At 67.0% G+C, this 23,943-nt stretch overlaps 2 protein-coding genes across 2 annotated transcripts; one reads left to right on the top strand and one right to left on the bottom strand.

Annotated features, from left to right (window-relative positions):
* Positions 1-6,783: 6,783 nt before the first annotated feature.
* On the top strand, positions 6,784-9,345 carry SIGIRR (single Ig and TIR domain containing). Its single transcript, XM_057430591.1, has 9 exons — positions 6,784-6,900; positions 7,001-7,187; positions 7,276-7,406; positions 7,590-7,730; positions 7,812-7,955; positions 8,028-8,130; positions 8,207-8,357; positions 8,818-8,992; positions 9,139-9,345. The coding sequence occupies exons 1-9, from the start codon at positions 6,894-6,896 to the stop codon at positions 9,321-9,323; spliced, it is 1,224 nt and encodes a 407-aa protein (XP_057286574.1). The 5' UTR covers positions 6,784-6,893; the 3' UTR covers positions 9,324-9,345.
* Positions 9,346-10,901: 1,556 nt separating this feature from the next.
* On the bottom strand, positions 10,902-18,646 carry PKP3 (plakophilin 3). The gene is made up of 13 exons (XM_057430587.1): positions 18,379-18,646; positions 17,338-17,414; positions 16,462-17,183; positions 15,822-15,945; positions 15,526-15,730; positions 15,153-15,327; positions 14,766-14,883; positions 14,340-14,507; positions 13,029-13,214; positions 12,601-12,754; positions 12,078-12,270; positions 11,611-11,698; positions 10,902-10,973 (listed from the first exon to the last, which is right to left on the bottom strand). Exons 1-13 carry the CDS (start codon positions 18,584-18,586, stop codon positions 10,938-10,940), a joined length of 2,454 nt encoding a protein of 817 aa, XP_057286570.1. The 5' UTR covers positions 18,587-18,646; the 3' UTR covers positions 10,902-10,937.
* Positions 18,647-23,943: the final 5,297 nt, after the last annotated feature.

Below are 23,943 nucleotides of genomic sequence, written 5' to 3'. Positions count from 1 at the left end.
TCCCCTGACTGAGCTTTGCTCCGGGCTCAGCTGAGTCCCTGTGCCTGCCCCAAGCATCCCACAGCTGTTCCTGGCTCAACTACCACGACCAAAGCAGGAAATAAAGCTATCACCCCTGTGGAGACAGCAGCCAGGGCTTCGGCTGTGCTCACACTGGGGTCATCCCAGCCCCTCCTTTGCCACCCACAGAAACCACCCCCAAAACTGCTTCTGTCTTAAATGTGGATAATCAAAACATGCCGGAGCTGAGGCTCCCCAGGGCCACCCACAGCTGTGGGTGACTCCATAGTGTGGGTGCTGCCTGGTGAGAGGCTGAAGAGAAGTTGGTGCTGTGGCCACGCACAGCGGGAAACCGCTTGTTAAATGTGCTGGGGTGACAGAAACACTGAGCTGCACAGGCAGGGCTTTGGAGGGCTCTCCTGCTCCAAACCACGACCTGCCAGCCTGAACCCAACACTCCTCCACCTCCTCCCTGTCTGCAGCCCATCTCACAGGGGTTAGAGCCAGGCTGGACCCACGGCACAGCAGCACTGCAGCCCATCTCACAGGGGTTGGAGCCAGCCTGGACCTGTGGCACAGCAGCACTGCAGCCCATCTCACAGGGGTTAGAGCCAGGCTGGACCCACGGCACAGCAGCACTGCAGCCCATCTCACAGGGGTTAGAGCCAGGCTGGACCCGTGGCACAGCAGCACTGCAGCCCATCTCACAGGGGTTAGAGCCAGGCTGGACCCGTGGCACAGCAGCACTGCAGCCCATCTCACAGGGGTTGGAGCAGGGCTGGACCCATGGCACAGCAGCACTGCAGCCCATCTCACAGGGGTTAGGGCCAGGCTGGACCCGTGGCACAGCAGCACTGCAGCCCATCTCACAGGGGTTGGAGCCAGCCTGGACCCGTGGCACAGCAGCACTGCAGCCCATCTCACAGGGGTTAGAGCCAGGCTGGACCTGTGGCACAGCAGCACTGCAGCCCATCTCACAGGGGTTGGAGCCAGCCTGGACCCATGGCACAGCAGCACTGCAGCCCATCTCACAGGGGTTGGAGCCAGCCTGGACCCGTGGCACAGCAGCACTGCAGCCCATCTCACCCATGTGCATTTCCAGCCTCCAGCTTTGCTCTCTGCCAGGTCTGCCTTTAGCAACTCGCTTCCTGACTCCAGGCAGCTATTTGTGCTTAAGGAACAAAGTCTCTGCTCGTTGCTGCCCAGGATTGATAAAGAGCTGCCCAGGACCGATAACGTGCCCTCATATGTGACTTCACTCGTTGCGAGTGCAGGAACAGCCCTTTGATGCCCAGGAGGTTCCCCTCCCCTTAGGTCAGACCTGCACAGCCTCACCAAACTGGGTTTGCAAGCGTCCGGGGGAAAAGCTTTTCTCTTCAATGTCCCTAATTGCAGTTAAAGGGGAGGCAGCAGCACGGGCTGGGTGACCCCAGCTCCATTTCCAGCCTCCTTATGGTCCTTGTAAACTGGAGGACAAATCCACCAAAGCCTCTCAAAGCTTTAGTCAAGAACTGGAAACCGTAACTGGTTTGTCAGTTTAACCCCAAGCTCCACCCTTCCATCCCCTCCTCTAGAAAATGCCAAGAGGTGCCTCCTGTGCCAGAGGGGAATTCTGGGATAACCTGAACGAGATGTGGGTGCCACAGCGTGGTCGTGTGTGCGCCTGCACATGTAACAGCAGTGAGAGCCACCCGCGAGCTCAGGGAGACACAGATAAGCAAACATCAGCACCTCAGGTCAGGAACAAGTACTTCATTAGGGCTGATTTGTCTTGTCCTGGAATTAAGAGTCCTCAGCAGCCCCGAGAGAGGAGCAGGATCGTGACTCAGGGTCTGTTGCTACGCGGCTCCTCATCCTGCAGCAGTATCCTCGCTTCTGGGACTTGGAAGCAAACCCCGGCTTCATATCAATGGCCTTGGAACACAGTCACCTGGCAGCTCTAAAGAGCTTCCATGTTATTAGCTTCAAGCTGTCATGCATCAGGAACTGGCTGTTAATGGGCTCACACTGTAATCCTCATTCACCCGCTGGCTCACAGGGAGCATCTTGTGCTGCAGCGATGCAGGAGGCGGCAGGGCAGGGGCTGCAGGACACAGCCTCAGCTCAGGAGGGCTCAGTGGAGGGTTCACATGCAGAGCTGGGACTCTCCACGTGCCTGAGAACCGCAGAGAAAGGCAGCGGCGTTAGCTCGGCCTCACACCTCCCCTCCCAGGAGCATGGAGACCCACTTGGGATGTGGCGGGACCTGACACCAGCCCCGCTCCCAGCCCTCATTCCCGCCCTGGGACCGAAACCACCTCCACTCCTCGACTGGAACTCACCCACGCGAGCCCCTCTGACGGACAAGCAAGGCCCCACGGGCTCCCGTTCTGCTGCCAAACCCTCTCCTCCCCAGGGCTCGGGCTTGCTCGCTGCGATGAGCGCACAGACCCGCTCACACCGCTCCCGCAGCCGGACCGCGCTGCCCAGGGCGGCCCTCCCTGGAGGGGCTCGTTCAGCACCCGCGGCCCTGGCCACGCAGGCGGCTCCTCGCCCATTCCCACAGCAGCAGCGCTCCCTCGGTACCCTGCCCCACACGAGGCCAGCGGCACCGGTATCCCACACAATCCGCCCCAGCACGACTGGGGACCGGCGGCGCCCCGCCGAGTGAACGTGCGCACAGACCTACCCGCAACCCGCACGCTCGCTTCACGGGGCAGCGGGCGCCATCCCCACCCGCCTCCATCGCAGCACGGAAGCTCCCCGGTGATGGGGGGACCCCGGAGCCGCGCGGCTGCCACCACCGGCCCCGGTGCACGCCGCCTCCCCGCCGCCGCCATGTCGCTTGGCGCGGGGCACGATGGGAGCGGTAGTGCGGCGGCTGCAGCCGCAGGGGGGGCTCAGGGGACGCGGGACTACAACTCCCAGCGTGCACCGCGCGGGCGCGCTTCCGGCGGGCTGTTGCCATGCAACCGGGGCGGGGGGGAGCGGCCATGGGCAGCGGGCAGCGGGCGGCGGAGGCCCGGGCGGGAGCAGCTCCTTGCCGGCAGCACCGCTGCGCCCGGGGCTCGATGCTTTCCCTGCCCGGCGCAGGCAGAACCGCTGTGTCCGCGGTGGGGCCGGGGGAAGGCCGCAGGGGCCCCTCCCGCGGCTGCTCACGCACCGCAGCCTCCGGGGGAGGTGAGGAGGGTGCTGGGAGCCGACACCGTCCCCGCCCGCCTCCTCCTGCTGCCTCTGGGGCCTCCCAGGAGGAAAAGAGCCCCTTTGCTGCCCGCTCTGGCCCCAAAGACAGGGGCGGCACCGCTGTGGGGCAGGGCTGAGGGGCACACTGGTGTTTCCTTCACCAGCGGAGGCTGCTGTTGTGCCGTTGCTATGCCCAAAGCCCGTGCAGTCTGTGCCTGGGGCCTGCAAAGGCTCCCAACACAGAATCCCAGTCGGGTTTGGGCTGGAAGGGACCTCAAAGCTCCTCCAGCTCCAACCCCTGCCACGGGCAGGGACCCCTTCCATAGAGCAGCTTGCTCCAAGCCCCTGTGTCCAACCTGGCCTTGAACACTGCCAGGGATGGGGCAGCCACAGCTTCTCTGGGCACCCTGTGCCAGCGCCTCAGCACCCTCCCAGGGAAGAGCTTCTGCCTAAGAGCTCAGCTCAGTCTCCCCTCGGGCAGGTTCAAGCCATTCCCCTTGGCCTGTCCCTCCATCCCTTGTCCCAAGCCCCTCTCCAGGTTCCCTGCAGCCCCTTTAGGCACTGGAGCTGCTCTCAGGTCTCCCCTTCACGCAGCAGAGGGGCAGGATCCCCTCCCTGAGCTGCTGCTCACGCTCTGGGGGTGCAGCCCAGCACACGGGGGGGGTCTGGGCTCAAACGCTCACTGAAGCCAGCTCCTGGGGAGCTGCTCCTCACCCAACAGCCCAAGTCCTGCTCCTCAAGGCTGCTGCCATCTCGGTTATCATTACCAGTGATCCCGGCCCTTTGGCTGGGTCCAGTTCCCTCTGACCAGAGCAGCCACAGACCTGCTTTCACCTGTCCAAGAGGCTTTTAACATCGCCAAGGAGAAGGAAACAGGAGCCCGCAGTATTCCCATGGGCCCAGCCTTTCCCCCCTCCCTCCATCAGTAACTCACCTTCACGAAGCCAGAGAGCACCGAGTTTGCCAGTGCTCAGCAAAGCAGAGCCCAGACACCGGCTCTGCCCCAGGCTCTCCCCACGTCAGACACCTTCACCCCCGGCACAGTCCGGTGCAAGCCCCCGGCTGCAGATCCGGTATTACCGGCGGTGGTGGTGCCGGCTGCGGGCTCCATCCCGCCCCAGCACCCCCAGGAGCTCGCTGGGAGCACTGCGGGATCGCCGGGCGCGCTGCTTCCCCCTCCCTGTCCCCCTTTTCCCCTCCCCTACAGCCGGGCCGCGGTCACGGCAGGTTCAGGTGAGCCGGAGGTGGAGCGGGGGAGGAGGGACCGAGCCCTGGTGCAGCCCTGCCATTGGGGGCACAGGGCAGGGGCTGGCACGGGAGCGCATAAAGCGATCCCAAAGGAAAGGAAAGAGGAAGGAACCAGCAGAGAGCGGCACGGGGGCAGCGAGGGCAGGAGCCGCGGCCGGGCACGGGAAGCACTGAAGGTAAATGCAGCTTCTCCTCTGCTTCCCCTTCCGTGTCCATGGCCTGGATGGGGTCAGCGGGGCTCTGCCCTCTCCCCACCAGCCCTGCTGCTCCTCGGCTCTCCCGCTTGCTCCTTGCCTCGTGTTCCCTTGCCGGTGCTTTGGGGGCACGCTGCAGCCCAAACCGTTGCCGACCACCACGCAGCGCCCATGCAGTGCTCTGCTGTGCTTGGAGCAGAGCCGGGTGTCCCCAGCGCCAAGAGCTGGGGAATGGGAGCGTGCTGCTGCCCCTTAACCTGTGCTCCTCCCTCCAGTCGCAGCCCTGACACCGGCCACCCTCGGGGCACCCACTGACATTTCTTGCCCCAGAGCAAAGAGGCCCCAGATGGGTGTTTAGGGCGTCCTTGAGCTCTCTGGCCAGGCGCTTCCTTCTGACCATCAGTGTTCCAGTGCCTAAAGGAACTCGATGAGCTTTAAGGTCCCTTCCAACACAAACCAGCCTGGGACTGTATGAAACGATTTACAAGTGCCGCAGCCAGGCAGCACCAAGCAGAGCTGGATCATCCCCACCAGGCAGGGAAAGGCCCTCGGCTCCCTGGTGTAGCATCTCCCATCCCCTTCCCCATGCAAAAACTGGGTGGGCCGCCTCCTCTCTGTCCCCTGTTCTTCCGTCCCTGGTGCCACGCAGCTAACCTTCAGGAATGAGCCACTTCAGCTCAAGCTGAACACGTTACAACCGTCCCTCTTGGACCTTGACCCAGCTTCACCCCACGCCTGGCACCAGCGCTGCTGTGCCAGAGGGAAGCAATGAGCCTTGGTTCACAGCACTGCTGCAGACCCCCTTCCCCGGCCACACCAGCAGCAGATTCAGCTCCTCCAGGGCCTCCCCAGCCCCACTGATGCCCAAACCAGTTTGGCACAGGGCTAGAGGAGGCTGTGGGGCAGGACAGCCGGGAAGGTGTTGGTCCCTGCTGCTCCTGCTCCGTGGGACGTGTTCCCAGCCCTGCGGAGCCACCAGCACCGTCACGTCCTTGATCCCAAAGCGCACCCAGCGCCTGCTCCCGGTGCTCCTGCAGGTGTCCAGGGAGGGAGGAGCCCGGCCCCACTGCCGGGCCCTGCTTCCCCCATTGCAGCAGTGCCCTATCCCACTGCTGTCATTTACCCGTGTCCTCCCTGGGCCCCCTCCCGCGGGCCCTTGCAGCGATGCTGCTGCTGACTGAGTGATACCAGCCGGGGGCCCGTTCCCCCGGTCCCTGGGCACGGTCCTCGTGCTCCCCCCACCTGCACCTTGTGTTGCTGTGCCTGGCCCCAGGCATGGCTGCGGGGCAGCAACGCGCTGAGCCTCCTAATGCGAGGAGAGAGCTGCACCCGCTGAGCTCAACACCAGGAGCTCACAGGCTGGGAAGCCTGTTCCTGTAAATCACAGAGTCCCAGCCTGGTTTGGGCTGGAAGGGACCTCAAAGCTCCTCCAGCTCCAACCCCTGCCACGGGCAGGGACCCCTTCCACTGGAGCAGCTTGCTCCAAGCCCCTGTGTCCAACCTGGCCTTGAGCACTGCCAGGGATGGGGCAGCCACAGCTTCTCTGGGCACCCTGTGCCAGCGCCTCAGCACCCTCCCAGGGAAGAGCTTCTGCCTAAGAGCTCAGCTCAATCTCCCCTCAGGCAGGTTCAAGCCATTCCCCTTGGCCTGTCCCTACAGGCCCTTGTCCCAAGCCCCTCTCCAGGTTCTTTCCTTGCCTTTAGGCGCTGGAGCTGCTCTCAGGTCCCCCATAAGCCTTAATTAAATCAAACTACCCCACTGCTCACTTAGCCGTTTCGATGGGCGCACAGGCTGAAGCAGCACTGCAGCCAAGACAGGGTGTTGGTGGCATGCACAGGGTCCCACTGAGCCCCCAAACACAGCCATGGGGACATCTCGCCCCATGGTTGAACCACAGCTGTGGCTCGTGTCCCCTCCCTGGCCCCTGGCTTGAGCCGAAGCCACGCTTCAGCGTCCTGCAGCCCCTGGTTGGTCATTAACCACCCCCTGCCTGGCTGCGGGGCTGCAGGGAGCTGTCACCGTGACCGGGCAGCCATGGCCAGGACACGGCTCCGGCTCAGCCCCAGAGCAGCGCCCGCTGCCCCCCACCCGCACCCATGGGGACCCCCGGGGCGCTCCTTGTGCTGCCCGCCCGCAGCCACCAGCACTCCCGGGGCCGTGTCTGGCCCGTTCCAGGCCCGGCCGCCCCGCACCGGTGCCGGATGGACTCTGACCCCGGAAGAGCCGGCAGCGTGGGGCCCTCCTGGTGCCGGTGATGCGGCAGCTCCCAGCGCGGCGCCCCGGCTCACCATGGCAGGTGGGTGCAGGATGGGAGCTCAGCACTTCCAGCAGTGATGGAGCCCCCACGGGGTCCCACTCCCTGCCCTGGCTTCACCGCTCCTCCCGTGTGCCCCCAGACCCCTGCAGCGTCCCCCCCGAGGTCCTGATCCCCGCCACCAACCAGACACTGGAGCTGGCACTGGGCGCCCGCGTGGTGCTGAACTGCACCGTGCGCTGGGTGGGCACCGGGCTCTGCCAGCACAGCCCCGCATGGAGCAAGGACGGGCAGTGGCTGGGCAACGGCAGCAGCCAGGACACGGCCTGGTAAGCAGCACACCATGGGTGTGTGTGTGTGTGTCTGTCGGGGTGGTCGCTGCTCAGCCCAACCCACAACGGCCCCGTCTCCCCACAGGTTTGCCCCGAATGCCTCGGAGCAGCTCCTCAGCAGCGTCCTGCAGCTCAACCTCACACAAGACAGCGACTTCGGGGTGTTTGCCTGCTGGGTCAGCAATGCCACGGCCACCTTCACCCTGCGGAGAGCAGGTAGGGACACAATGGGACAAAAGGACACCTCCAAGGAGGTCCCACTTGCCACGGGCAGGAGCAGCAGCCCCGTGGGGACCATCGCGGTGGGTGGTGGAGCATTGCACCCCATTGGTGCCCTACCCCAAACCCCTAAATCCGGCGCCAGTCCCTCAGCTCACCGTGCCATTCCTGTGCTTGCAGAGCTGGCAGGGCACGTGCCCGCGGTGCTGGCAGCCCTCCTGGTCCTGGTGCTCCTCATGGTGGCCGCCGGGCTCTACGTGCGCTGCCGCCTGAACGTGCTCCTCTGGTACCGGAACCGCTATGGAGAGCTGGAGATCAACGGTGAGACCCCGGGCAGGGCACCGGGCTGGTGCCCCTTGGGACCCCCCCAGCATCACCCCCTGCCTGCCGTGCCATCCGCAGACGGGAAGCTCTATGATGCCTACGTGTCCCACGCCCCCGCCCCGGATGACCGCAAGTTCGTCCACTTCATCGTGAAGCCGCAGCTGGAGAACCGCTACGGATACAAGCTCTTCCTGGACGAGCAAACCATCCTGCCCAACGCAGGTGGGAGCAGCCCCGTGCGACCGGGCCAGGCTCACAGCGGCACCCCGGGGCCTGACCCCCCTTTCCCTGCAGAGCCATCAGCAGACCTGATCATGAACGTGAGCCGGTGCCGGCGCCTCATCGTGGTGCTCTCCATCGCGTACCTGGAGCAGGACTGGTGCAACAGCAGCTTCAGGTAGGAGCGGGTCCTGCCCGCGCCCGGGGCAGAGGAGCCGGCGGGTGCTCGGCTCTGGCACAGCCTTGTCTCACAGGGAAGGGCTCTGGAGGCTGCTGGAGCTTTCCAAGAAACCCATCTTCATCGTCTTCGAGAGCCAGTACCGGGAGATCCACCACCCCGCCATCACCCTGCTGAGGCAGCACCGCGGCGCCGTGACCCTGCTGCTGTGGCGAGCAGGCTCCATGGTGAGAGCCGAGCAGGACCTGTCCCAGCACCCCCCCACTGCCGTCCCAGCACCCCAGTTTGCGTCAGCCTCCCCACAGCACTCCGGGGCTGCTCCCTGAGCTTTGCTGCTCCTAAAGGGGGACTCGCTATGAGAGAGCAAACACCCAACCAAACCAGCCCCGAGCTGGTGCTGGGTCCCCCCGCCCGGGTCAGGAGCCCCCCGGGGTCTGCCCCAGCCAAGGCACCAGCGTGAAGCCTCAGCTCTCGGGGTGAAGCTGCTCCGGCCATGCCAGGGCCAGGCTGGGAGCGGGGCTTCGGAGCGTCCCAGCCGGTCAGGCCGGTTTCTCCACCAGCACAGCCCTGGCCTTGGCTCAGCTCCCGGTGCAGGGAAGAATGAGCTGAGCCCCACAGAGCCCTGCATGGGGCTGGGCTGGGCTGGCGGCACTCCCAGCGCTGCCCATCTCCCCCTGCCCCACACAGACCCCCTCGTCCGACTTCTGGAAGGAGCTGTGCCTGGCCCTGCCCCGCAGGGTGTCCTTCCAGGGGCCCGTGGGGGACCCGCAGACCCAGCTGCAGGAGGACAAGGACCCCATGCTGATCCTGCACAGCAGCTACCTGGACAGCGGCGAAGACCTGCACCCGGATGGGGACCTGGGTACAGTCCTTGTCCCCTTGACCACCTGGGGGGGGGGGGCAGATGTGCGCTGCAGGTCCCCTTTGGGCTGTGCTTCACCCTCCCAAGAGGCTCAGCCCCTTCCCCACCACCCCCGGCCCATCCTAACCCATCTGCCCCATCTCCAGGCCTCCGGGAGTGCGTGTTCCGGAGCCTCCCTCCGCCGCGCCTCGCCGCGCCGGTGCCTGCCGGGACGGGGCAGCCGCAGCTCAGGGACGGGCAGAGAGCAGAGATCGACGTCTCGGACCTGGGGTCCCGCAACTACAGCGCCCGCACGGACTTCTACTGCCTGGTGACAGAGGACGACGTGTGAGCGGGGCCCTCCCCACGGGCTGCGTGGACACAGCAGGGCTGGGGGAGCCCGGGCTCTGCCGTGGGACCACAGCCAAGGTCGCGGTAGGAAAAGGATCCTTCCGGCAGCACGCCCCGTGGTGGGAAACCATCACCAAGGGACACCGCAGCCCATGGTGCCTGGGCACCTTCGGGTGCTGGGCCCCTCTCCTTCACCCTGTGCAGCAGGGGCGTTTTTCTGCCTGATGGACCAGCACTGGGATGGGGGATGCTCTGAGAAGAAACATGCCCCAGTGCCAAGGGAATGGCCTGCTGGGGGTGGCCGTGGCACCCCCTCTTCCATGGCAACCCCCGTGGCAATAAAACGCTGCTGCACAGAGTGGGTCCCATCCTCCTGCAGGGATGCGGGTGCCACCAGCGGGTCTGTCCGCACCATGGCTGGTGGTGCTGGTCCCATCCCTGGGCCACATCCTGTCCCCATTGCACCAACCCGCAGCAGCACCTGGTGAGCAGCGGGGGGACAGCAGCAGGCAGCGTTCAAGGCTTTATTTGGGGACACGCAGGGCTCAGGGTGTTTCTACATGAGAATGGAGAGGACAACGGCACCGAGACACCCGGCCTGGGCCATGTGGGTGCCACGCACTGATGGGTGACACCAACACCGGCTGTGCCACCCGCTCCCCCCAGCCTCCCCTCTCTACCTGGTGTCCCAAAGGGGGTACACAGCACCCCAAGCACAGCAGGGTCCCCCCAGCCCCACACCCGCAGGCAGAGCGAAGCCACCCCACAGACACCCGCACCCCCGACAGGGAGAGCTTTGACCCGGCACCCTCCCTGCCTGTGCCAGGCACCCACAGCACCCACAGGGCACCCAGCACCCACAGAGCACCCAGCACACCCAGAGCATCTCCCCACCCCGCGGGGAGACACCACCCAGCAAACACAACCTGGCCCTACCCAAATCCTGCTCGTGCAGCAGGGGCCAGGCCCAGCCCGGAGCAGAGCAGCCACCGAAGAGGGGACAGTCCCTGGGGGGCTCCTTGCAGAGAGGGCATGGGCAGCCTCAGTCACCCCCCAGCCCACCCCTGCAAAGGGGGGAATTGGCACCTCATGACACCAATAGAGCTTCCCAGCTCCTTACAGCCACCGGGCACCCCCTAACACCTGGGAAGCCAGCTCAGACCTCCCTGAGCATCCCTTGGGCCACGCAAAGCCCCGTCCCCGCCCAGGCAGGGCAGAGCCTGTGCACCCCACGGCGTGCCCCACACCAGCCCCTGGAGCACGGTGATTTGGGAAGCCCCCTCGCCACCTCCCTACAGGAGCTCCCCAAAGCCTGCAGCTCCCGCTGAGCCACGAGCCAAGCTTTGCTGTGCAGCCAGGCCCCCCCCAGGAGCCTGCAGGGTCCCCAGCTCTGAGCACCCCTGGGTGCCATGGGGCAGCCCCTCGCTAACTGTGGTCCCAGAGGGGCCAAAAGCAGGGGCTGGGGTTGGGGCTGGGCAGGAGCGAGGACAAACGTCCCCATGCGGGGAAGGGACCCGGTGGGGGCGCGGGGGACGCAGCGGGGTCTACGCTACGGAGCGGGGTCCGGTGGTGAGCAGCCGAGGAGGCAGCACAGGGCAGCGCGGTCCCGGTGTCCTCAGAGCCCGAGGAAGTCCTCCTTGCGGTACCCCTTCTGCAAGCACACGCGGACACGGTCACCCCCTGCCCGCGCCTCGCCGGGGGCCGGGAGTGCGCGCACGGAGCCGCTGTGGCCCGGCATCAACCCCACCAGGGCAGGGACCAGCACGGGGACGATGCTCTGGGGACATCCCACCCCTTCAGGAGGGGGAATCATGGAGCTGGGGCCCATTGTGCGCCTGGGAGCATTCCAGGTAATCCCAGCATCCCAGCCTGGTTTGGGCTGGAAGGGACCTCAAAGCTCCTCCAGCTCCAATCCCAACCCCTTCCACTGGAGCAGCTTGCTCCAAGCCCCTGTGTCCAACCTGGCCTTGAGCACTGCCAGGGATGGGGCAGCCACAGCTTCTCTGGGCACCCTGTGCCAGCGCCTCAGCACCCTCCCAGGGAAGAGCTTCTGCCCAAGAGCTCAGCTCAGTCTCCCCTCGGGCAGGTTCAAGCCATTCCCCTTGGCCTGTCCCTCCAGGCCCTTGTCCCAAGCCCCTCTCCAGGTTCCCTGCAGCCCCTTTGGGCACTGTGAGACTGTTCCAAGTCTTTGGGTTGTGGCTTTCCAGAGTGAAGCCCGTGGCCTTGCCTCCCTCAGGACCCACCCCAGGACCCCACCGGTGGGACGGGACACCGCGGCTGGTACGCACCATCTTGAAGTCCCGGTGGAGCTTGTTGTATTGCCACATGTTGCCCAGGAGGCTGGCTGCTGCTCGGGAGGACTTCTCGTTGTCCGAGCTGGCCAGGGACAGGGTGCAATGAGCTTTGGGTACCAGTGCACGCAGGGTAGTGCCCATCAACCCAAGGATCCCACCCCAGAAGGACCCTAGGGGCTGAAGACAACACTGGTGGGAAGAGGCAGAAGAGTAAAGGCTGGAGGCCACCGCAGAGTATAGGGTGGCAAGCAGCGAGCGGTGAGGAGCACCCAGATGGGAAAAGGTGACTGCACCCCAGCCCATGAGGGGGTGTCCAGAGGACGCGGCCAATGAGGCCACTCTGAGCTGCTCTGGGGCCTCCCGACACCAAGCCTTGGGAAGGGAGCCCTCACCGGACCAGGGGAACAGGGGCAGAGCAGGACCGGAGCCCGGGTGTGAGCAGAGCAGAGAGGAGCCCCCACCTGTCTCTCCTCTTCTTGATGTAGAAGAGCTTCCTGAGGCCATCGAAGTAGACGATGTCGCGGGCGGCCATGGGGCTCTCCACCACCAGGTTGTTGAGCACGGCGATGATGTTCACGATGACATCGGCCGGCGGAGCCTTGTCCCCGACGCTGCCCGGCAGCTTCTCGATCAAGTGGCTGACCACCTTGGTGGCTGCGGGCGAGGGCAGCGCGTCAGGGCCGGCGGCTGGACCGGGCACACGCGGCAGCCTCGGGGTGCACTGAGGGGACGGAGGGACCAGCACCAGGGATGCCTCAAGCCTCTCCCTGGGCACCCGGGATGGGACGAGGACAAAGCCAACGGGACACGGTGGGGCTGGAGCCGGAGCGCAGCGTGTGGGGGGTGTTTGGTCCTGGGGATGGAGCGGCCTCCGCATGCATGAGGGCAGGGACGCAGTGGGCAGGAGGGTGCTGGAGGTAACTGGAGGGCAGAGTGAGGAGGAAGAGGGCGGAGGGCGGGCGCCGGGCTCCTCCCCACACTCACACATCTCGTCCTTGTTGCGGGCGTGGCGGGACAGGTTGCGGATGAGCCCGGTCAGGGAGCGCAGCTGGTGGTGGTCGGCGGTGCGGACGCGGTCCAGGACCGGGTTCAGGATGCGCTCCTGCTCCAGGGCCAGGCGGCTCAGCACGCCCGCCCACTGCGGGGCACACACTGCTCAGACACGCCAATGGGACCCAACGGGACGCCCACTGCCCCCTCCTCTTCCTCCTCCTCTTGCTCAACAGGGCCAGGTCGGGTCACCCATGCCTGGGTGGTGAGTGGTGCGACGGACACGTTCCCCACCCAGGACAGACCGGTACCAGCCCACATGAAGGTGCATCCCACCCCAGCCCTGTGACTGGTGCGGTGATGGGGACACCCAGGCCAGACGTGGCATCCACCCCCGGGCCGCCCCCCCCCCGCGCCCTCACCCTGCGGTCCCCAGCGGTGATGTTCTGCAGCGCGCCCGAGGCCGCCTCCGTGGTGTGCTTGTTGAGCTCGCAGCGCTGCAGCAGCCGGTTGTAGATGCCCACGATCTGCGGGTTCCAGAGCCACTCCATGCCCTTGGGGTCCTTGGAGACCTCCGTGAAGGTGACGATGTCCGCGTTCAGGTAGTGCTGTGGGGAGGGTGCTGTTGGAGCCGCCAGGATGTCCCCCTGCAGCACCCCCCAGTCCCCCTGCAGCACCCCCCAGTCCCCCTGCAGCACCCCTCAGTCCCCCTGCAGCACCCCCCAGTCCCCCTGCAGCACCCCCCTGCAGCACCCCCCAGTCCCCCTGCAGCACCCCCCTGCAGCACCCCCCAGTCCCCCTGCAGCACCCCTCAGTCCCCCTGCAGCACCCCCCAGTCCCCCTGCAGCACCCCCCAGTCCCCCTGCAGCACCCCTCTGCAGCACCCCTCAGCCCCTGCAGCCCCCAGTCCCCCTGCTGCACCCCTCAGTTCCCCTGCAGCACCCCTCAGTCCCCCTGCAGCACTCCCCAGTCCCCCTGCAGCACCCCCCTGCAGCACCCCCAGTCCCCCTGCAGCACCCCCCTGCAGCACCCCTCAGTTCCCCTGCAGCACCCCCCAGTCCCCCTGCAGCACCCCTCAGTTCCCCTGCAGCACCCCCCAGTCCCCCTGCAGCACCCCTCAGTTCCCCTGCAGCACCCCTCAGTCCCCCTGCAGCACTCCCCAGTCCCCCTGCAGCACCCCTCAGTCCCCCTGCAGCACCCCCCAGTCCCCCTGCAGCACCCCCCAGTCCCCCTGCAGCACCCCCTGCAGCACCCCTCAGTTCCCCTGCAGCACCCCCCAGTCCCCCTGCAGCACCCCTCAGTCCCCCTGCAGCACGCCCCAGTCCCCCTGCAGCACCCCTCAGTCCCCCTGCAGCACCCCCCTGCAGCACCCCTCAGTCCCCCTGCAGCACCCCCCTGCAGCACCCCTCAGTCCCCCTGCAGCACACCCCTGCAGCACCCCCCTGCAGCACCCCGCAGTCCCCCCACGCCCGGCCTCAAGCCCCGGGCAGCCCGTGCCGGCTGTGTCACACCCGTGGCGCGGCAGAGCGGGGGCTCAGCGCCCTGATTCACGCCACGCTCCTGAATCACCTGCGCTGAGCTCATCCGCGTGTGCCAGCCCTGAGCCGAGGCCGGCGTCCACCTCCGCCCCGCGTCCACCTCCGCCCAGCATCACCTCGCTGCCGGCCGCATCCTCCCGCTGCCACCCCAGCCCCGGGACACGGTCCCAGCGCCCCCCCACCCCCGGCGCTGACCTCTCGCGCCTTCTTGCTCTGGGGGCTGAAGCAGCCCACCAGCTCCCCCGTCACCGTGCTGCTGTTGCTCCGCCGGTGGCCCTCCAGGCGCTGCAGCGAGGACGGGGGCATCTCGTCGTACAGGCGGTAGGAGAGGTTGCGCAGGACGCAGACCGCGTTCTCCACGCTCTGGGTGGGGGAGATGGGGCACGGGGGTGTCAGTCCTTGTGGCGCCTGACGGGGCATCTCTAACGGCACATCCCCATGGGGCTCCATCAGAGTCACCCCAATGCCACCAGCGGTGCCCAGTAAGCCCAGATGGAGCCGGGCTGGTTTTCCCACCATCCCGTCGAGATGGGCCTTTGCACCGTGATGGCCAGGAGACGGGGAGCAGCACCACATCCGAGGGCACCCGAAGCCTCCCAGCGCCCAGCTCCTGGGGCTCACCTTGTCCTCTGACTTGCCCACTTCCAGGGAGCTGTTCACATAATGGATCATGGAATCCACCAGCCCATGGCACTCACGCATCTTCTGCCGGGTCTGCTGGCTGGCAGAGCTGAGGTTCCTGCATGGGGAGCATGGGTTCATCACAGCAAGAAGGGGCTCCCCCACGGCCACCCCTTCCTGCCCCTAGGACCACCGCGGGGAGGGCAGCTGGTCCCTGTCCCATGGGGCTGCCCAGGCTTTGCCTTGATGCACGAGTGCTGCAAGGGATGGGGACACAGAAGGGGGCCCTGGAGGCCTTGCTCCCTACGTGCACAGCACGCGTGGTGTCTCCTGCTCCACCCAAACCTGTACCCACGGTGCGAGGACCGGAGCCGCCCCAGCAGGTACCTGAGGAAGCCGGTGGAGTTGTAGAAGATCTCGGCCTCCGAGGGGTTCTGCTGGATGACACCCGAGCCCCCCAGCCCCGAGAGCGGGACCAGCACCAGGTCCGTGAGCTGGTCCAGCGTGTCCCGGGCCAGGCGGTCCTTCAGGTTGTCACTGGAGGAGAGGTTCCAGAGGATCCCTGCGCAGAGAGGGATCCTCAGTGCCGGGAATGGGGGGAGCGCACCCACCGCGGGGGGCTCGCGTCAACACCCACGGACAGGAGCGACCGTGGGACAGGGTGGGTAACGATGACACGAAGCTGTCACCCCCAGCATCCCTATGGGACGGGTCACCGCGTGCCACCCGCCCGGGGGGGGGCCCTGCCGTGCTCCCCAACCTGTGACGTTCTTGCGCAGCTCGTCGTCGGGCTCCCGCAGCGTCCGCATCAGCTCGTAGATGCCGTTCTCCTCCACCAGCGCCAGCTTGTTCTCGGCGTTGTCGTAGATGAGGTTGCGCATGGCGCCCGTGGCGTGGCGCTGCACCTCCTGGTTGGGGCTGTTGAACAGCTTCACCAGCTTGGGCATGGCCTGCAGGCTGCGGGCCTGGAGGGGACAGCAGGGGATGGGGCTCCCTGGGCTCCTCCACCACGCAAAGGGGCAGGGGCACCCCCTTGTCCTGCCCCCGGGTGCTCACCTGCTTCTTGGCGTTGCTGTCGCTGTAGCACTTGTGCTGGAGGTAGGCAGCGCCCAGCACCTGCAGGTTGGGGTCCGTGGCTATCAGGTACTTCACCGCCGAAGGCAGGTCGATGTCGTCAAACCTGGAACCACGGGCAGGTGAGGAGAGCCCAGGCAGAGCAAACCACAAGGGTCCCGCACGCCTGCACCTCGGAGGAGAACCATCAACCCACCGCGCTCTTGGGAATGAGATTCCAGACCCAGCTTAGTGAGCATCTTCCTACCCTGGTGTCTCAGCTTGTGTCCATGAGAGAAGCTAAACCCCCACACAGGACATGCCTGGCTCCATCACTATGGGGTCAACTTATTCCCACCATAGAATCACAGAATGGTTTGGGTTGAAGGGGCCTTAAAGCTCCTCCAGCTCCAACCCCTGCCACGGGCAGGGACCCCTTCCACTGGAGCAGCTTGCTCCAAGCCCCTGTGTCCAACCCGGCCTTGAGCACTGCCAGGGATGGGGCATTTACCTCCATCTCACCCCTTCTCCCGCATCCCTCGCGGCAAGGTAGCACCAGGCAATAGACAGAAGGGTTTGCCCTCGACCAGCTAAGGCGGTGACAAGGCCCAGGCTGGTGCTGGCCACCCCCGCTGTCACTCACCCCCCCGACTGGTGGCTGAGCAGGGTGCTGTGCCCGTTGTACATCTCCATCCCGCGCTGGTCCTGCAGGTGGTGGCTGGACTCGGCCAGGCTGCGCACCGAGGGCGCGCGGGAGCTGTGCTCCACCATGCCCAGGTAGGAGCTGCCTCCCGAGGCCTGCGGGCCCGCGGGGATGCTGCCGAAGGAGCCGGTGCTGAGCCGGGAGCGGTTGTTGCTCTGGAAGCGCTGCAGCGTGCGCATGGCGGGCGCGCGGATGGTGCGGCTCTGCGGCGCCTCGCTGCCCTCCAGCCACTCCGAGCCCGCCTTGGCGGTGGAGCCGCCGCTCATCTGCCGCTCGAAGGTGTAGGAGCGGGTGAAGCCGCCGCTGCCCTGGCTCCGGTAGAGCGGGCGGTGGCCCACGGAGTCCAGCTGCTCCGAGAGGACGCTGTAGCGGTCGTCAGCCACGGCGTGGGGCGGCAGCGGCCCCTCGGCCAGGCGCAGCGAGCGCAGCGACAGCGTGTCCAGGTTCTGCCGCGCGCGGTAGCTGCGCTCGTGGAAGGAGCTGGGCCGCGGGGAGCTGTTGGCCGCCTGGGACATGGCGTAGCCGTAGCCCCGGCCCTTGGCCAGGCCCCCGTTGCTGATGGTCGCCATCCGCTTGTGCGGGGTGAGGTCCACGGCCGAGCGCGAGGACCAGCCGCTGCCCTTCAGCGTGCCGAAGTCCTTCTTGGTCAGCGGCTGGTAGAGCTGCGGGGGGAGCAGGGGTTAGGGGTGCCCTGAGCCTGCCCCTCCATCCCCACCAGCGGTGGCACAGCCAAAGCTACAGCCAGGCTGGGTCTCTCTGGCGTCCCCAGCTGCCACAGCGACGGGCAGGGTCAGGGGATGAACCCCCAGTACGTACCGAGGCTTTGGGGTCCACACCATTGCTCTGGGAGCGGGAGCTGAAGGAGGAGCGCAGGGCTGTGCCATACTGACTGCCTATGGGATGGAGATGGGGAGGGATCAGCCAAAGGGGAGGTCGTGGGGACCAGAGATCCCACAGCTCATCCCAGAGGGACCTGCGTCAGGAGCCACAGGGGACAAGGGAGCAGGAGGACACTGCCTTCGCCTGCCTGCTGACCAGGGGCAGTGCCAGCCTCCTGCCTTTCATCCTGCCCCGACGGCAAAGGGAGTAATTGCCACCTCGGCTAGGACATGGCGGCTCAGCCGTAGCCGGATCAACAACCCAGGCACCCTCAAACCCAGTGCCGGCTCCGCCACCCTGGGGACGGGATCCCACCGTGGGGACGGGATCCCACCACGGGGAGGGGATCCCAGCCGGGACCAGCCCCACCGCACCCTTCACCACCGCCGCAGGGCCGCTGGCGGGCACGGGGCCATCGCCAGCGCCGGCAGGGATGGGACCGTGACTCACACCCGGCACGGGGCAGCCCTGGGGGTGCCGAGGGGGGTCTCACGTCTCCCCCCACCGCCGAGGCCCCCAGCACCGCGGATCGGGGCCCGCTGAACCCCGGCACCGGTGCGGGGCGCAGCGCAGGGCGGAGGCCGGGAGCAGACGTTAATGGAGGAGCTTGGAGCCCGGCCAGAGGCGCAGCTCAAAGGCTGGCAGGGACGGGCAGGGAGCTGCCGGGACAAGCAGAACCCCCCCCCCCCCCCCGACCCAAGCAGGGAGCGGGACCCCCCCAGTGCAAACCCTCCCGGGGGCAGCGGGGAAGCTGAGGCACGACCGCTGAGTGGGGCAGAACGAGCCCGCAGTGGGGCCGTGCAGCCCCTTCCCCGGGGCTGGGGGTGCGGTGGGGGCTCAGCCGGGTGGGGGCACCCCCAAAACCCCGCTCTGAAGTGTGAACCCAAGCCCAGCGTTGGCCGATGGGCTCCCGACGCGCGTTCAGACGCGTGTGCCCGGAGTGGGGGGGACGGGGGGGACACGGGGGGGTTCTCCCACCTCTGGTGCCGTCGCCGTGGTCGGGCGCGGGGCCCCTCAGCATCATGCGGATGCGGACCTGCTCCTGCACGCGGGCGCTGCGCAGCCGCTGGGCCTCGGCCGTCTCCCGGCTCCTGCCGTCCAGCTGCCGGTCCGACGGCAGCGCCAGCGAGCACACCCCGGCCTCGGGCTGCAGGGCCGAGAGCAGGAACGCGTTGGTCTCCTGCATGGCGGCGGTGCGGAGGCCGAGGCGAGCGGCCGCCCTGTGCAGGTGAGCGGCGGCGGCTCCCTCAGCCCGGCCCGCCCCGCGCCGCCACGCCCGGGAGGGAGGGGACGCCCCGGCCCCAGCGCCGCCAGCACCGGTGACACCGGTGACATCAGCACCGGTGACACCGGTGACATCAGCACCGGTGACACCAGCACCGGTGACACCGGTGCCAGCACCCGCGGTGACCTCGCCGGGACGAGGGCGCGAGGGAGCAGGATGCCCTCGAGGGGTCTGGGGGGGGTCGTACCTGTGGCTGCAGCGGTGAGAGCCAGACCCACCGTGGGCAGAGCCACCGGTGAGCCACAGACCCCAAAGAGCCCCACCAGTGAGGCCTCAGAGACCCCCATTGGCCCTCCTGTGAGCTCAAGACCCCTAGAAAAGCCCCAGAGCTACACGGGGACACTACAGAGAACCCCAGACCCCCAGATTGCCCCTCTGGCAATCCCCAGACCCCACATGGCCTCCCCCCTTACACCCGGACCCCACGTAATCTCCCTGTTGATCCCTAGAGACCCACATCATCCTTCCAATGAACCCAAGACTCCAGGTAACCTCCCAGGAGAGCCCTGGGCCCGTGGCCCCACCAGCGAGCCCCAGGCAGCCTCCTCAGAGAGCCCCAGACCCCCGAGCCACCCCCTAGGAGCAGCCGGCACCCCAGAGAGCTCTCACTGACCCCAGCCCCCGGGGCTGCCCACCGCCAGCAAACCCCTTCGGCGGGGGGCTGGCCCGCCATAGGGCCGAGCAGGGGCTCATTGGCGGTAATTACCGGGCGGGCCCTCCCTGCTTTGCTTTTCAAATGAGCCGGGAATTAAAGCAGGAGCTAACAATGACTAAAGAAGCGAGAAGGGGCGGCTCAGCGCCGGCGGAACCGAACGCGGTGACTCAGCCGCTGCCACCACAGGTACTAATTAGCCTCACCCCACCCGCCTCAGCCTCCAGGGACACCCCGAACCCCCCCAGTGCCCTGAGCAGCTCCCGAGACCCCCACGGCATCAGCGCCCATCGCTCCGACAGCCCCTGAGTCCCTGCTGCGCTGCTCACTCCTGAACCGAGCTGCGTCCGTTCTCTGCCGTGCTCGGCCCCGGGGCTCTGCCCCTGCTCATGGCACGGCGCTGGTGGCTCCAGCGCAGCGCCGGGGCTCAGGAGCTGGCGCTGGCTCTTTGAAGGGGAGCGTGGCACCGCGGCCGCGGCTCAGCTCCTGGCGTCAGCGCCCCGAACCCGCCCGGCCCCGGCGTTCCGGCCCCAGCTCTGCCGGCTGCGGCTTGCGCCAGGCGGCGGTGACAGCACCGGGGCGGTGCTGGGAGGGTGAGGAGGGCGGCTGGCCCTAAGGAATGTGCCGCCGTCAGCAGGAGCAGCGGCGGGTGCCGGGGTGGGGTGGCAGGAGCTGCGGTGCGCGGTTTGGAGTCACAGAGTCAGGTTGGGGACGGAGGGACCTGAAAGCACCTCCGGTTCCAACGGCACGGGCAGGGACCCCTTCCACTGGAGCGCCTCGCTCCGAGCCCGTGCCCAACCTGGCTTTGTTTTGGGGTGATGGTCCCCGCTTTGCTTCCCTCCCCAAACCCCCCGGGGCCGCAGACCCCGGTGCCACCATCGCATCATGCCCAGGGGCCAACGGGGGTGACACCGCCACCCCCGCCTCCTTAGCCCATGGGTCCCACCGGACCCGTTGTGGGTACAGGGATCACCCCAAGGGCCCCCCCTTTTTCCCTCCCCGTGACGCCTGCCCACGGGAGCGTCGGCGGGCGCCCGCGCTTGGCAGAGCTCAGCGGGACGCTCCCAACGCTCCGGCTGAATCACGGGATCCCCCCGGGAGCAGGCGGGGAGGGCGGATCGCTCCCTGCAAGCCGCTGCCTGCCCGCCCAGCCCGTGCCAGCACCGGGGGGCTCGGGGGCGGCCCGGAGCCCCTCCAGCCCCGGGGACAAAGCGGGTCCGGGATGGCCCTGAGCCCGCTGGCAGCCCCGTTCCCCCAGGAGCCGCCTCCCTTCCGAGCCCCCATCCCACCGGTGTGACACTGCCCTGCTGCTGGGAATGGGGCTTATGGGGGGGCTGAGGCAGGTTTGAAGCCAAAACGGGCAGCGCTCCCCTTGTAAAGCGGTTTGTTCATAGGGAAAAGCATCGGACGGGAGGAGGAATGCCCTGGGATGCTTCAAAAGTAGCAAACTGGCACAAAAAGTCCCACGATTGGAGGAAAAAGCGGGGGTTCCCGAGGGGACCCACCCACAGTGCGGGTGACACAGGGTTAAATTAACTCGGTCCGGGGATCCCAAACGCGGTCACTGATCCCCAAGCCTGGAGGCTGCCCTATCCCTCCCTTTGCAGGTGACAGAGCCACATCCCCGGGGCCACCCCAGCCCCTGGGTGCGCCTCATCCCCGGGCACCCGGACGCCGGTGTCACCCGTCCCACACGCGGCTCCCCGGGGAAGCCGGTGCCGCTTCGGGGAGGGAGGGGCCGCCGCAGTCGGGCACCGCACGTGTGCGAGAGCCCCGCGGGGGAAACGGAGGCACGACGAGAGCAGGGGCGAAGCCTCCGGGCAGAGCGGAGCGGGGGCCCCGACCCCGCGGCCCCGTCCCACCCTGGGCGCGGGTGGCACCGGTGTCCCGGGGGACCCACGCTGGGCACCGGCCGGCACGTACCTTGCTGGGGGGCCCCGGAGCGCCGTTGCCCTGCAGCATCGTCCCGGGCGGCAGGGGCACCCCTGGGTGCTACCGCGGGTGCCGGTGCAGGGTGGGCGATGCCGTCTGCAGTGGGGCCGGTGCAGCGGGCGTGGGGCTGAGCGCGGGCCCGCCCCGGGACCTACCCAACCAGTCTCCTCTTCACATGCGGGTGTTTTGCATGAGCCTCCAAACCCGCTCCCCTCGCAGCCAAGTGTGAGCTCCTGGGGCTGCTGACGGCCCCGCTGTGAGCCCCGGCACGGCCGGGGGGCTGCGGGGTGCCCGGCGTCCCACTGCCCCATCCCTGGAGCCACGTCGCATCCTGCTTTGTAACGCTCCGAACAGTCACCGTTAGTCCCCACCGCCGTGGCCGTGGGACAAAGTGTCCTTCCCACCGCATCCCCTTGAGCCATGGGGCACTCATGGGTACAACAGGAGGGGTTTGGGGCTGCCCAAAGGAGATGGAGGGAGGCAAAGCTTGGGGGGGGATGGGGGATTTTAGGATGCAGGGGGCTCCCCCGGGGGATCACAGGGAGATGTTTGTGTGCGTGGGATGCAGCAGGAGCCCTTTGAAGCCAGATAAGCAGAGAGGGAGCGTTTGGAACGGGCCAAACCAGTTTGGGGGCCATTGCTTCCACCCGGGCTCCACACTGCACCCAGTGCTGCAGAGAGGTGACCCCGGCAAAGCCCAGCACAGGGCAGGAGGATGCCAGGAACTGGCCACTGCTGTCACAGCCCATTCTCAGCCTGGAGGTGTGGGAAGCCCCTGTGCTCCCCTCCAGCCACCCCATAGCAAGGCTGCTTGCGGCTGGTGTTCCCCTCCACCATCCCGAACAAGCCCCAGTGTCACCACAGCATCCCCTTGGGACAGGGTGAGCCACCGGCCACAACCCCACCCAGCCCTGGGGACCTGCCCGCACCCCACTGTCCCCTGCGGCTCCCCATGGTCCCCACAGCTCAACCACTGCCACAGAACCAAAACCCTGCAGGCTCCTGCTGCTGCCCTTCCCCAGTGGAACACCATTGGCTGCCCCTGACCGGACCCCAGCGGGGCTGGACCAGTGTCCCCAGTGGGGATGGTGCTGGGGGCACCAGTCCCTCCCAGCATCACCAGCAGCAGATCCTGGTGCCTGCACTGATGCCGGTGGCTTTGGGAGCTCTCCCGCTGGAAAGCTGCTGGAAAAGCTGTGCCTAAGGAAAGGCGGCTCTAGGGATCAGGGCGCAGGCCACGGGTCGGGCAGCTCCCGACCCACAACAAAGTGCTCCCAAAGTGCTGCAGAAACCAGCAGTGTGGGGAGGAGAGGAGGAGCGTGGGGAGGAGAATCCGCTGCCCCCCGAGGCTGTCCCCTCCCTGCAGCCGCAAGTACCAAATCTGGAACAAAATCCCCCAAAGCACAGTTGTTTGATGGCAAACAGGTTGCTGAGCCACCACCTCCATCCTCACCCCACGGCTCGGCTGATGCTCAGAGCCCTGGGGATGCAGCTGGGGGAGACTCCGGGGCTCAGCTCTCCCAGGCGTGCTCACAGTGACGGTGGGGGACAGCAAGGACGCGATGGTCACATCCCAGGGACAAGGGGACCCGGTTGAGGGGCAGAAGGAGCCCACAGGAGGTTTGTGGAGCCCACAGACGCTGCGTGATGCCAGGCACGTCTATGGCAGGGACAGGCGCTCAGGAAGACGGGGCAGGTACCTCCCATCCCATGAACGGCAGCAAACGGAGCAGCTCACGGCTCCCCCCGGCTCCCCGCCCCGGGGCACCCCGAGCCCCCCATGCAGTGTGTGGGGCGCAGGCAGCTGCCGGGGTGGGGCCGAGGCGTGGGGCGGAGGCTGAGCCTGCTGCAAGCCCGGGCGTGCGCCGGGCACCACCAGCGCGGCTCTGCCGCCTCCTCCCCATGGCACAGCAAAGGGGCCCCTCGGCGAGCCCCGGTCCTCCCCCCGTGCCCGCATCCTGCCCCTGCCCCATCCCACCCGTGCAAAGGGAGCTTTGGACCTTCCCACCAGTGCCTCCACGCAAGCTCCACTCTCCTGGAGGACGCCCCGAGCCCTCCTGGGTGCTGTCTGTGAACAGCAGAGGGATTGCGAGGGGGCACAGGATGGTACCGTAGAACCACAGCCTGGGTTGGGCTCAAAGGACCGCAAATCTCCTCCAGCTCCAGCCCCTGACACGGGCAGGGACCCCTTCCACTAGAGCAGCTTGCTCCAAGCCCCTGTGTCCAACCTGCCCTTGAGCCACAGCTTCTCCGGGCACCCTGTGCCAGCGCCTCAGCACCCTCACAGGGAAGAGCTTCTGCCTTACACCCAAGCTGAGCTTCCCCAGTTTCAGTTTGAACCCATCACCCCTTGTCCTATCACTCCAGTCCCCGATGAAGAGTCCCTCTCCTGCATCCAAAAGCGTACTCCCAGCCTGCACAGCCACGCACCCACCACAGCGAGGGGACAGGGGCCAAGGGTGATGGAGAGAAAGGAAATCCCGGCCAAGACAATGATTTTATTTTTTTTAAAAATAAAAACCCTAAACCAGACAAAACTTCCTGAAAACAGCTTCCTACCTCATAATTTCACAGAAATTAGCTTGGAAACAGCATTTGCTCTCCCCCTGCTCACGTACCTGCTTTGGGCTCTGCCCTTTCCCACCCCAGCCCAGTCCCTGGGTGCAAGCAGCGC

Source organism: Pezoporus wallicus, unplaced genomic scaffold (genome assembly GCF_028554395.1).
Source record: "Pezoporus wallicus isolate ANWC-B61680 ecotype Strahan unplaced genomic scaffold, APGP_CSIRO_Pwel_v1 contig_8824, whole genome shotgun sequence".
Lineage (NCBI taxonomy): Eukaryota > Metazoa > Chordata > Aves > Psittaciformes > Psittacidae > Pezoporus > Pezoporus wallicus.
The sequence above is the reverse complement of the archived record's forward strand: the minus strand, read 5'-3'. Positions and strand labels throughout refer to the sequence as shown.